The sequence below is a fragment of the Colossoma macropomum genome, unplaced genomic scaffold, assembly GCF_904425465.1.
Source record: "Colossoma macropomum unplaced genomic scaffold, Colossoma_macropomum, whole genome shotgun sequence".
NCBI lineage: Eukaryota > Metazoa > Chordata > Actinopteri > Characiformes > Serrasalmidae > Colossoma > Colossoma macropomum.
Window position 1 is genome coordinate 39,890,320 of NW_023494788.1, and position 14,031 is coordinate 39,904,350.

General features: G+C 38.4%; 1 protein-coding gene across 2 annotated transcripts in view; it reads left to right on the forward strand.

Moving 5' to 3' along the window:
* The window catches only part of uvssa (UV-stimulated scaffold protein A), a 40,088-nt gene that overhangs the window by 16,450 nt on the left and 9,607 nt on the right, over window positions 1-14,031 (forward strand). For both annotated transcript variants that reach the window (XM_036569338.1, XM_036569339.1), the window contains exons 8-10: window positions 4,253-4,361; window positions 10,932-11,133; window positions 13,000-13,137. In XM_036569338.1, the coding sequence (XP_036425231.1) occupies window positions 4,253-4,361; window positions 10,932-11,133; window positions 13,000-13,137 (449 nt within the window). The remainder of the gene's footprint in view (window positions 1-4,252; window positions 4,362-10,931; window positions 11,134-12,999; window positions 13,138-14,031) is intronic.

Below are 14,031 nucleotides of genomic sequence, written 5' to 3' on the forward strand. Positions count from 1 at the left end.
AAAGCATCTTACAGCCCGTTTAGTTTGGCGAATGGTGTTGGGTTCATTTCTGGCTGATTCCAGGTTGTTTAGCTGTTCTTCTGTCACATCTGCTGACTGAAAAGCTGCTCAGTGGTGATGACAGTTTGGGAATTTAGTGTAGGGAGCTGGAGAACGAACTGCCGGCTGCACAGCGAGTGAGCGGAGTTCGTTACTCTGACGTAGCAACAAGCTGCTCGTTAAGGAGCTATAATTTGGCGGAAGGAACTGCGAACATTAAAACATATTAAACGCCACATTTATTTATTTCTTACTTTATTTATTTAACTGTTTCAGTTTCATCAACTTCGGCTCGTGCCTGCGACCAAATCACAGCCGTGATGTTATTTCGCGATAACACACTCCTCCTCACGTTCTATTCTGTAAATATGGAATAAATTACATTCTACGTTGACAGGTTTGAGTTTGCACTTCAGACCTTTTTCCATTTATTTAATTTATTCAAATGTCAGAAAAATGGCCCAGGTGCATAGAATTTTTTTTACTTTGCACAAAACAAGACTGTACACACTAATAACTGAACAAATCCATATCTTTCTAAAATATCTGCCATCGAAAGCTTGGAATCTACACTTGTGACAGAATCTCTTTGCTTGTGCTACAACAGAGAAATGATTCATATAAAATTACAATATGCTTTCGTTATGGCAGTCGGTAACTCTGATTTATAAGGTTTAAACTGCAGCCTAAGAGGATTCATGATCTGTTCAGACTTACATCTCATGCAGAACCTTGAAGTTTTAAGTAGTTGCCAGCTTCCTTGAAGCTGTAGGAGGGTTACAACAAAGAGCTACAGCAGTCAGAGTCTTACAAGCTGGATCTCCTTTGGATCGTCTCCTTATCTGGTGGCTGGTGTTGGGTTGATCTCCTTAAAGTGATTGCATGATGCTAACCCAGAGACTCAGACTGAAGGGTGAGAAACCCTCATCTCACCCGCTGAGCTCTCTTTTCTCGCAAAGAGCTGTTATCAGGTACACCTCCACCTGGCTAGCTGCGGCTAAGATAACCCAATATTACCTGCATATCTGTCAATCTCTTTGTTCTCTTCCTTTTTTCCCCCCTTTCCTCCTCTGGCTCTCTTGAACATGAGAGAGGCTAAACCTGCAGTTTGGGCTTTGAGCGCAGATTTCTCTAGATTTTCACTGGCTCTGAAAGTGTTTTCTCTCTTGAATCTCTAATGGTAATAATTTTTTAATTGGCTCTTTTCACTGATCCACTCTCAGAGATGCTGTCTGTCCAAAATATTAAGAACGTTGGAAAGGTTTGAAAGAAGTCTGACCTGTTTAATTCCTCTACAGGCAGGCAGATGTGGGAAAATTGGCCAAATGTAAACGAGCACTGTTTTATGCGGCCACAATTAGATGCCACAATGGTCAGATGGACTACAGCTACAAAAAAAATTGGATGTGGTCAACTGGAAATTCTATTACGAGTTTGAATTAAAATGTAAAGGGCTCCGACGTTACTGCATAGTTTGCCATTCAGGACGCTGTAAATCTCTGGAATATCCTGAGGCCATAGTCAATCCCATTTGAGTGTTAATCAGTGAGGAAAGAGCCGCTAAGGTGCCAGGCCATGGGTAAGCAGTTTGCAAACAAACGCTTGTGGAGAACGGTCGGGGGGGGGACACATTTGAGGTACCTAATTTCATAGACAAATCTGTGTTGACCTGATCGTCTGTGTTCTTGTGCTGAGTTGAGTGAATAGGAGGCTTTCTGTTTGTAGGAAATGGAAAATAATTTTTTAATTTTTTCCTTTTATACTGAACAAAAATATAAACACTAGACTTGGTTTTGCTCCTGTTTTGCAGCTGTTTGGAAAAATCCAGGGTTTTTTTCTTAGAAATGTCATGCTGTTACAGGCAAGTGGTGGTCACACCAAATATTACTGTTTCACTAAAATCTTTTTAGCAAAAAATATTTTTGCTCATTTTGGAAAATTCTGGAAACTTTTGAATTAAAAAAACACATTTATTGTTTATTTTCCTCTTAAATATATTCATTCTCGCCTTTCAGAGATGTTGATTAACCGATACAGCAGTTTTTTGACCAGTGTTTTTGGTTAAAAAATAGATTTAATTTCCAATAAACATTAACATTTGAACAGGTGGGTTTTCCATCCAACTTCAGGCCTGTTTTTTAACTTTATACTTAAGAGTGTAAGGACCAACTTGTTCCATTTGCCCAAATTACCGCCTGTTTCAACATCGATTTTAACAAGCCCTCATATGGGCCTTGTCATTTCCCCTCGGGGGAAACCCAGACACCATCTTCCATTATTTTGTTAGCTGAAGTGAAGGGTGCTAGATGAGCCCAAGAAGGGAGCGAGAGACTGAGTGAACATAAGTGTCAACTTCATCAGCAGAACTTGCCCAGAAATCATTGAGATCCTACTCATTTTCCTTTTCAAACCTGAAAATAATTGCAGACCCAGCTGTTTATAAGACATTGCAGAAAAGTACTTAAAAATGCTTAATAATTCAAAACCATAACTTCTGATTTGCCGGGCTTAAAGTTGCAAACTACCTATCTGTTGTACATGACTGCTGACACAACTTTATCACTTCATCACTTTCCTCTGCTATCTGGCTTGTTAGCATGCTACACGACTACACTGCTAACAACAACAAAAGAACCTCGGTTCTACACCAAGTTTATAACCCGACAAAGCAGATACTTACAGATGTTATGTACATAATGCTCAAACTTCTCAAAAAAGAGTTTTGCTTTGCAAAGTTGTCACGTCTAGCCGATTAGCTCACTGAGGCTAACCTGCAGCGGGGGAGGGCTCTCCATTTGAATAAGGCGCTCCAAACTACAGCCACGTTTATATGCAGCCTGATAATCAGTTAATAATCAGACTAATAGCTCAATCGGAATAGAATACGTCCACCTTAGTCAGAATAGTCTAGTCCGATTGAGGCCATTCGAAATACAATTTCTGTCCGACTGATTGAGGTGGGTAGTCCTGTAAATAATCCGTTAAATAGAAGAATAATATCCGTGTAAACACCTGTATCTGATTACATTCCCAATCGGAAAGTTTAAGTTCTGATCATGTTCGTCACGTCATAGTGAAAGTTTATAACGTTCAACATGGCGGAGCAGAAACTGGTCTGCAGAGGAGACGAAGTTTATGCTCTGATCTTTAAAAGACGGCGGTGGGACGGAGGTCCAGCTTATGTGTCTCAGAACACGACGTCTTCCTCTCGGCCTTCTTTAATGAGGACATGTGAAGGACGTTTTCCTGAGTCTGACATCATTTTAAAGTCATTAAAAACACAAGCAATGCTCACTGCTGCTCATCTCACTCTGACTGGACTCACATGATGCTCGCTGTCATGGTAACGTTTACTCTAAGTGGTACTCCACATACACATTTTTGTATCTGATTACTTGTAGTGAGCTTGTAAACAGAGATTTTCCATTAGATTGTTGAGTAGCGTGAGCATAAAAACACCTCAGTCTTAATCTGTAATCAGAATGTATTCAATCGGATTGACAAAAACCTTTGCATGTAAACACAGACACTGTCCCCTCTTCCTTTTCTGCCGTGAATGGCCACTCGCGAAACGTAGGTTTGATACACATCAATGTGAAGAGAACAAATTGTGTGAGGGCAAGTTTAAAAAAAAAAAATAATGTAATGGGTCCATAGTGATGCAACTCTTAGTTTTCTAGATTAAACTGTTGTGCCAGAGTTGTTGTGAAAGAGATACAGCAGAAATTAAATAATCCTAAATGTAGTTTACAGCCTTATCACAACTAGGACATTTAGCCACATAACATGCTAAGGCAGGCTATAGCTGACTCTTTTTTTATTTTTATTTATTTATTTTTTTTACATCAGCTTCTGTTTAGCATGGCCTTAAGCCTGCAGATGTCACATGACACCAAAGCTGAAAATGTTATGTAATCTTGTTGATTGTTGTTAAAAGTATGCATATGAACTCGCCCCCGTCATGCCATACATGGTTGTTAACGTGGGTTATTAATATGTGAACATTAGTAAGTAGACTACATTACATTACTGTCAAATCTGTTACATTAGGCTATGTTTTTCCTCCAATAAAGTTTAAAGCCTTGTTGGTGTTTGATGTTTTCATGCACAGTGTTTGTGATCTTTGTCGGTTAGCGATTAATCACCAACTAATAATGGTCAGTATTACTTCAAAAGAATTTGCCATAATTTGCATCTCTATTTTCCACACCAGATAAAAGCCGGAGAGGAAGATGACGATGACGACGATGATGATTTTGAGGAGGTGCCAGAGAAGGAGGGTTATGAGCCACATATCCCTGAGCATCTGCGAGCAGAGTATGGTGAGTTTGTTCAGGTGCAGATACCAGCACTGAGGCAGACACTCATTAGACATCAATAAGAGTTCTAGCTGCACCCAAAACCCCAATAATCTCTCATAGCGTATCACTGCACCCTGCAGGCCAATCAAAGTGGGGAGTTACAAGTACAAAGGCTCTGAAATCCTTTGTGAAGTGTCATGTTTGTTTATAGAGATGACCATAAGACACAAGGGGAATGTTTATTTGTAGAACTAGGGATACTAGAGGGAGATACTTCACTATGTTTACTTTAAAAATTTACTTTAAGAGAATAAAGCGGCTCGATTTTAGAAATTGGAGTTATGAAGTTGAAGTTATGCAGAGGGGCATCAATGTGCTTGACCATATAATAAATAAGCATTTAACATGTTTCCATTTTACAAAGTATTATTAAATCGGGACTGAAACACACTATATGGTACTATCCCTGCAAATAACATAGCACATATTATAAACTTCATTGGGTTTCCTTTGGCAGTAATGAATCAATTTAAGCCTGGTTTAAATCAATTAAATCAATCAAATCCCACAGTCACTGGGGGCATCCAATAAAAATCTGTTCTGACAGCCGACTGTTTGTACACGCAAAAGACTCCATCTGTGCAAGGACAACCATATTGACAGGAAGCTGCCCACAAAGCGACAGAGGTCAAGCAGTAGGTCAGGCGCAAGCTAAGTAATAAGATTATATTTGGCACAAAATCGTGTCCACTGTTAACGTTTATGATTGAATGGTAAAATATACTTGGCTGTCGAATATGTTTTCAAAATCCTCGTTTAAATTTTAACCTTCTGGACAAATTTAGCAGAGATCACAGAAGACATTTTTAATTCTTCTACTGCTCTCTATTACAGTAGGGACATTCCACATCAGCTGGCTGTGGGCCTGTTTGGTCATGTCATGGATTTCCATGAACAAACTCAAGCAAAAACTACAGTTTAACCCATGTAACCTTGCAGAATTTCAGAGCCACGATTAAGCATTCTTAAATGTTCACTTTAAACAAAGCAAAAACACACTAAAATATGGTGTCCACGTGCAGCTGTGAGTCATCCTGTATAACCCATGTGTCAAACACAAGGCCTGCGGACCAAGTCAGCCCCGTGGCACAATCCTATTTGGCCCGCAAAATTATTTTAATTTTCTATTAATATTGCCCCATTTCACCATGAGCTGCACTACAGTTCCCAGCATGTACTGCAATGAAATGTGTGCTCCCAGCCCCTCCCCAATAAAGATCTATGGGACAGCACCGCAAAGAAAAAGATGTCAGGTGTCTTGTTCAAGCAAATGAGCAGTTTAAAAAAAAAAACTACTGTACATCGGGGTCATTTAAAGAGGTTTAACAGTGATCTTCAGCTAATGTAGTCTATCGTTTTATATAAAACAATTTGTTTTTATTTATAATTATTTTTGAATCGTTCAAGTATTCAGTTTTTTGCCATTGTAGTTTTGGCTTATTTTAAATAAACAATGGTCAGTTGGGGTCATGGCAAAACGTTAAGTAAAAATAAAATAGAATCGCACCTGGTCCACAAATTTGTTGAGATTTTTTAATATGGCTCTTTTAGTGGTTGAGCTTGACACCTCTGCTCTAATATAAGAGTGGTGAGACTTGGCGGATGCTTTTCGGACCACGTTATGTCTTTGCATATTAACGTCACATTGCACAGGCTCAAAGAGAAGGTCCCGCTTGATGTTCTCAAATGTAAAATTAATATTATACTGATGAAGGTGTGATGACGGTGGCAGATCATTCACTTACATCCTCCAAAGACACATCCTTCACCAAGTTTTGACTGAGTGCTTTTTGAATGCTCTTTTAAGACACTCACAATCATCAGATTCATCAGCTGTTCTTCTGCAGATTGCGTGCAATAACACATTTCCACCAGAGAGGTCTCCAAATCTCCAAATCTTACATAGTGTGGCTTTTACTGAGAATAAACACAAAAAATAATATTTCACTTTAAATCTGGTTTCATGTTAATAAACAGGTTAATTTATTAGGGAATGTAATTTTAATGTTAGGTTGTTCAGTATTGAATATCTATGAAATTGAACCTGACAGTTTTGATAATTATTTTTAAAATGCATGTTTTATGTAGTTTTCCTCCTTTTTTGGAGCAAATCTGTGAGTTGATAATTTCTGAAGGCAATATTTAAAGCTACTCCATATGTTTCACATTGCCTGAGAGCTAAAAATTTTATTTGCCTTTTCGATTTGTGTTTTATTAAAAATGCTGAATTGTGCTTCATTTAAATATTTTCCTTAAACAGAACAATTTTATCTGATAAACATACAAAATTTATGATGTGCTGTGGCTTCTTTGTGGTTTAATAACTTACAAGCTCTCTGTAAGCTGGCATCGAATAACTCAGATAGAAACAGATTCTCTAATTTTTATGAATTCGTTTTCTGTTATTTATTTGAAGCATATTTTCATTGTTGGACCTGATTACTTGTCAAACTAGTTATTTGTCAATATAATTACTAGATTATACTGTAAAAATGGCATCTTAAAAAGTAAGTCGCCATGCTGCCTTAATAATTTGAGTGAATTAAACTTTTAATAGTATGTTAATAAAACAAGTATCTGTATCTTACGTTCTGTTAACCTTTTATTTGAAGTTTAGTGAACCCAAAATTTTAAGAATATCTGGTTATTAACTCTTTTTGAGTAAATATTTTTACACTGTACTCAGTTACTAATATAATGGCTACTAAGTACCTTGAAACAAGTCTTTATAATTAGTAATGACTTGTAATGATTTTGTGAAACCTGCATGTTTGGTGTTCTGTCTGTTCATAACCCTTCACCATCTGATGAGTGCCATAACACTAACACACACACACACACACACACTCTCACACACACACTCGCAGATAATTCTATTATTTGCTACATAATCTTCCCACAGTCTCTGCAGCGGTATTAACTAAAGACTCATTAGGCTGTAATTTCCATGGAGCCAAGCTGCTTTGATTAGTAAAGTATGTAATGATCAGTGTGCCGGCCATGCCAAATTAACAATGCAGTGGTGTTAATGAGCTCCCATTAGCCCAGTGTTGTAATTTACAACGTCCACCTGCCCTTACTGCAGCGGGGGGGCTAAACCTCTGGGAGCATCTATCCTCCGCACACAGCCGGGCAGGTCTATTCTACACGGAGCTCCGCGCGAATGAATTAGACTCATTCCTAACCAGTTTCCGCAGGAGTAATGAGTACGCACCGTACAGTAATTGAGCTCCTAAAATGATTCCAGAGCTTAATGATTGAAAATAATTTGGCTTTTGTGCATGGGAATATTTTTAGAGCTATTAAAAGTGAGGAACAATAGACGAAACCCGGCGCCAAAACGTTTCTCAGGTTAACCTGCCCGATAGAGGCTGCGGGCAAAAATATGCTTCAGGCACACTTAAAAAGTGACACCAAAAATATCATTTGGATTTACCGCCATCTTAACTTCGTTCCAGATCTATCAATCAGCACGAGTTAGTATCAGCGGTTTCATTTAGCATTACATTAAGCCGTCAAAACGATTTCACTTCATTTCCCGGTAATCTTTTTCTCCTACTCCTTTCAAAGGCGCTCTGCAGCTCTCATCTGGAGAAAAATTGTTTCATTTGGAAAGCATTTCTCTGTTTTTTCGTCTCTTCCATTCTCTCTCTCTCTCTTTCTTTCTCTCTTTCTCTCTCTCTCTCTCTCTCTCTCTCTCTCTGCTCCTTTCACTGCTGATCTTTTATCTATCCCTTTATCCCGGCATTCCTGTCAGGACGTTATCTCTTTCTCAAATTTACATTTTAATTACAAGGCCTGCTGAACTCAGGAAAATCAATAATGCCACCATTGGCAGCTCCACTCTGTGTCTACTGCTGGGCCTCTCTATTTCCTCTTATTGATTTATCTCTTTAACACCTGCAACTTTATTGCTTCAGACAAATAGCTACCATTTTGGTCAATTTGAACAGAAAAAGAAAGGATTTGGTCGTATTTCATGACTGCGTGGTCCAGAGAGTGGCTATGATGCAATAAGTCGTGGGGAGCAAGTGAGCCTGGATTAACTGTATGCCTCAGGGATCAGGCTCAGGAAAGTGAAAACCTTTGCCAAATGTTTAGTTTCCTACCTCACAGCCACAGAGTGTTGCATTGTTTGTAGCCACTACAGGAAACAATTTTGTTTTTTTTTTAAGAGTCGTGTTGTGTACAGTACTGAGAGTCAGAGACTTCATTTATTTAATTTCCATTCAGAATGGCCTTCAAAAACACGTTTTTCCTTTTTCAGTGTTGGGTAAAAAAGCAGGAGTCGTATTTAACAGAAACTTATACAGAAGCCTCAGGAACTAAGTGTAATATCAGTTTTGTCTTTGTTTAGTGTGTCCACACTTTACGTTTATTACAGCTTCCATTCTTTAAAGAGACTTGCTTTCAGTATTTCAAAGAAGTCTGCGAAGATATTTTCCACACCTCCAAAGTTCAGTCCTAAAAGTTGGTTGTACTTTCAGTTTTACACGATCCAAGAAGTCTCAAACACATTCAGTGAGGTCTGAACTCTCAAAGGGGCTTTTTAACAGCTACACATCCATTCGGACCCACAGCGCTGAGTCGTCTTCTCACAGTGGAAGGATGGGCAGAAACACCTGTGGATGTTTTCAGATCTGAAGCAGCTTGATTTTCTCCTCTCTCTCAGAGATGAAAGCTTTAAGTGCTGTTTATCTGATGGGGGTAGTTTTTGTGGTCTAGCAGGTCGTTTATGGTTGTTAGGAGTTCCATTTTTTGAACTCCAGTTTTGGAAACTCCTGTTTTTTGCACCTACTTTCCTTTGACTTTCCCATTGCTTAAAGAATTATGTTACATCTAATCTCCTCAGAAATATTGCCTGAAAATGAATAACTTATACTTAATGACTGTTTTGATGGGAAATTAAATAAACAAAGGTCTCTGACTTTTTCACGTTCCCTTCTGTGTCCATAGTAGAACTAAATTTACACTGTAGGCTAAAAGTAGTAACTTACACTCATTGTATGAGCAGAGTTTAAGCTTTTAAAGCTGTTGAATCCGTAAGTCACAGTTACCACCAAGTACAATAAAAGCATGTTATTTAATATTGATTATTTCTCACTGATAGCTCATTAAAGAAACCAGGGGGATTTTGAAAGTGCATATTCTAAACTGACAAACTGATACCACATTTGTGTTTGTAAGTAGATGAGATTTTATTTTGATTTGGATTTGGAAAAATGTCAACTCAAACTCGTGGATAGGTAATGTAAGCCATATTAAAATGTAATTCACTGTCTAAGAATGTAATTAATCAGATAATTGCGCAATTAGATTTAAACAGTTTAGCCAAATGACTCTATACTTCTTGGGATAGAAAACACATATGTTTATAAGTGTGTAACAGAAGGGTCTGGATGTTTCCCACTGCTTCTAATGAGGTTGCAGTCACTGGCTTTTCTGTAAACCTGGCCTTGAGTCCACATGGTTGATGACCCACGTTCAGAGTGGTCAGGTGTTCCCTAATCAGACCCTTAAGAGGTTTAAACCACTCCTTTAAAGTTTTAATTTGGCCACACTCCTGGGATTTGGGGCAGGTTTGGAGTCAGTCAGTCTTAGATCTCAGTGTCACTCTAAAGCTCAGCTTAAGCCCCTGCATGCCCTGCTTAGACCCCCACAGCCCACCCAAGAGACATTTCCGCAGTGTTGCTGAAGTGGACTAATAATGTCAGGAGCTTCCTCGCTGCCATGCCTCCATTTTAGTTGCTCTGATTTAAAGGGGTCGTCCGCTTGCCCCAAAAAAGAGTTTGGACATTTTAACCATTTAACCATTGGTAAATGGTAATGAAGCTCTTTAAATTACTTCATAAAACACAAAATGATATTTGATTATGAGAAAAACACTTTTAGCAACAAACATAAAACTGTTGATAGATCCTTTGTGTAGAGAAAAGCTGGGGAGGAATTCCAACCAGGCTGCTTTAAGGGAACTGTAAACCACAGAGGTGGAAACCCCAAAGACTGGAGCTGTGAACTCAGAGATGTATCAAGACATTTTGATGGAGGTCTGCAAAGACACTGCTCAGACAAGAACAGTCTGAAACACACCAGCTGCCTTTTGACATAATACCAAAAAAGAAAATTACCGTCTTTTTTAAAATAAATGGCTTTTGGTTTGATGTTTTGTTTCCTAACACTAATAATTTTTTTTCGTCATGGTTGTGATGTTGCAACCATGGATACATTTACATATGACTGCCCAGTCAGTTCATTTATGTTGAAGTGATATGGAGCGTTGTTACTGCAGACAGTCTATAGCCGAGTTATTAGAATTAAAAAGTGTGGTCAAAAACAACTAAATATTTGGTTCTCTGGAAGCAAATCTATTTTTTTGCAGCATTTCAAAAGATCCGTACATCAAAAAGGAGTGGCTGAAGTTTCAAACTTGTGTTGATAAATAAAATCACTTTATAAGAGGACTGCACATTCAAAGCATTTGGCTATTACACGTGAAAAGCTCACTGTGTTCTTCTCACTTTGTTCTCTAAGGTCTTGATCCATTGCCTTCCACGTCTACCTCTGTGGCCAAACCAATCACATCAAAACCTGTGGTCAGGCCTGCTGCTCCTCCCATGCCCTGGACTCTTGCCCGACTCGAAAAGAAGCAACGTGACGAGGAGGAGGACCCCACGTGTGCAGCTGCCACTATCCGTGTCCTAAAAGAGAGACTGCCCTCTGAACCATCTGCAAGGTAATCAAGCAAAATTAGGATTTAATTCAGGTCAAGATCAAGAAGTAATGGCATTAATATCAGGGATGCTGCTTTTTAAGCAGTACTTTGGCAAAGAATGTCATGTATGCAGTCTGACTTTTGACCACCATAGTCTTGTTTGGTGACTAATTGAGATGGGAAAATCTGATTGAGACAAATAAGTTTCCATGATGATAAGTGCTGGGTTTATCATCATAGCCTCATAGCTCCAGTACAAAACTACAGAAGAAAACACATCCTGGTTGATCTTCTCTATTTAGTGTGTAGGAAAAACAGTATAAATAAAATTCTTCATCAAGCTACCCCTCTTTGCCTTCTTGGAGTGAAACTGAGAGTTCATAAATTGCTCTTTAAATATTTTTTGAAGGGCCGATATCCTACAACTGTCTTATTATATTCCCTCCAGAGATCCACTCATGAAGTTTGGGATTGTGTACCAAAAACAGTCATCATTCATTCTTACATGACCATTGTCCAACCTCTCTTTCTCTGTAAGAATTAAACAGGCCACTTTTGTTGCTGTGCGTGTAAAACTGATAGACTGTAAATGTTCTCTGTTCTGATCGCCCTCTGCTGTGCCTCATTCAAAAAGCATTTGGGGCTGAAAGACAGATTAACCAGCTGTGTGTCAGATATTTCTCAGTGGATGTCGCAAAATTTTGCACAATTAAATCACGAAAAAACCTGAAATGCTGATCGTTGGTACAGAAGCTCAGAGAAAAATGCTTAATGAGATACTTGGTTCTTTAGCTTCATATACCAAACCTGAAGCAGGAAACCTGGATGTGATCTCAGACTCTGAGCTCTGTTTCATCACAGATGTAAACGCAGTCACTAAAGTAGCTTTAATCATCTGAGAAATATCACTGAAGTTCGGCCTTTTCTCTCTCAGAGCAACTCAGAGAAACGTATTCATGTGTTTGTTACAAGTAGAGTTGATCACTGTAATGATCTTCTTACTGAACTTCCTAAGAAAACAACACATCCCTTACAACTCATACAAAATGCGGCAGCATCCTAACAAAAACAACACAGAGAAATCAGATCACTCCTGTTTTAAAAGAGCTGCACTGGCTGTCTATCGTTCAGGATAGATTTTAAAGCTCTGCTACTAGTTTTTAGGGCTTTAACTGACCTTAAAGCTCCGCTTACATCACAGAATGTCTGTCTGTTTATGTTCCAGCACGTAATCTAAGATCTACAGATACTGACCTTCTACAAACACCTTTTGTAAAATACAGAAAACATGAAGAGACTCATTCAGTTATTCTGCTTTTAAACTGTGGAGCTCAGTTCCATCTTTTATTATTATAAAACATATGTCTTTAACTTAGCATTTCATTAATACTGTATGTCTTGTGGTATTTATCTTTTAATTTGATCTGTGTCACTTTCTTATGATTCTAAATTAATACTTATAATTTCTTGTATAACTGTTTTTTTTATCTCCTGTCTGTAAAGCACTTTGAGCTGCCACCGGCATGAAAAGTGCTATATGAATAAAAATTATTATTATTATTTTTATTATTCTACGTTCAACATGGCTATGGCTATGGCAGATATTTAACAGCCATGGTTATGGGTGTGGCAAATATTCAGTTTTCATGACATCACAAAACAGTGAAGAGTTTCTATATATGGACTTTATGGACTGGGGAGTAAACAGTATGCTTTAAAACTTTCAACCACATTTACATACTTCACCAAACTCTATTATTTCACAAAAAGGAAGAAAATTTGACGTCCCATTATATGGGCCCCTTAACAAAAAGCTAATTGTATGTATGCCTGAGAAAGCTTATTCCAGGTTTCCTCAGTCTTTTGTTTCTTTTCTGGTTGTGTCAGTGCGTCTGGAGGCTCTGCTGAGGCCACTGCAGGCAGCAGTGAACAGGGGAAGGAGGCAGGGAAGGCTCCTGTTGTTCCGTTCGGAGTGGATCTCTATTACTGGGGAGAGGAACAACCTACGGCTGGCAAGATCATCAAGTAGGCTTACTTCAGACATCATTATTTCTTACCAAATTCTTTGTCTCTGCTTTTCCTGGGGCAATCTAAAAGTTGAAATCAGTTCACTTAGTTCATAGACCATTCACAGATGGTGGGGGTTTTAGTTATCATGCAGCCATGTGCCTCTTTCTGTACTGTAAACATATTTCAGAGAGAAGGTCAGGGTTGTCTGTCATGTCTGGTGGCCACTAGAGAGCACTATTGTCTGTTCTGACTTCAGACAAACCCCAATCAGGCCAAATTAAGTAAAGAAATGATTGGTCTGAATATGTGGAGTTACCATATTTTCATTCATGTTCTTGCTGAATTGAACAGAATACCATCCTTGTATGTCGCTGTTGTCAGAAGAAAACCTTGTATCTCCAAAATGTTAATTTTACAGGAGAAGAAAAAACAGCTTAATTTTAATGTGATTCAGTGGAACCAGAATTTTTTCCAAGTAATTTTGGGTCATTTCTTTTGGTTTCTTTACACACAATGTAAAGAACAACAGATATTTTCAAATTGTGTCAACTGAGTCCAACACAGTTTGGCAGTTTTCCCTTATTTAGCTCTGCAACTAACCTTGGCAGTTAACTGTTAGTTCAGTCAGCTTACTTGGAGCAGACAAATCACCTGATTTTGTGGAAATCCATTCCTCCAAGACTCAAGTTCCAAAATTAGTGACTGTGCAAGAAGGGAAAATGCCTACATCAGCCATCATGCATTTGAGGACAGTAATGTTTGATTTTTGCTGCTAGTTTTCAGTCAAGTAAGAAATTACAGCTATTTAGTAAAACTGATGCACTATAAATGTACATTTTGCACTTAGCTTTTTGTTCATCAGTGTCTTCCTTAGTATGAATAGTAGGGTTTGCCTAAATATTGATTTGA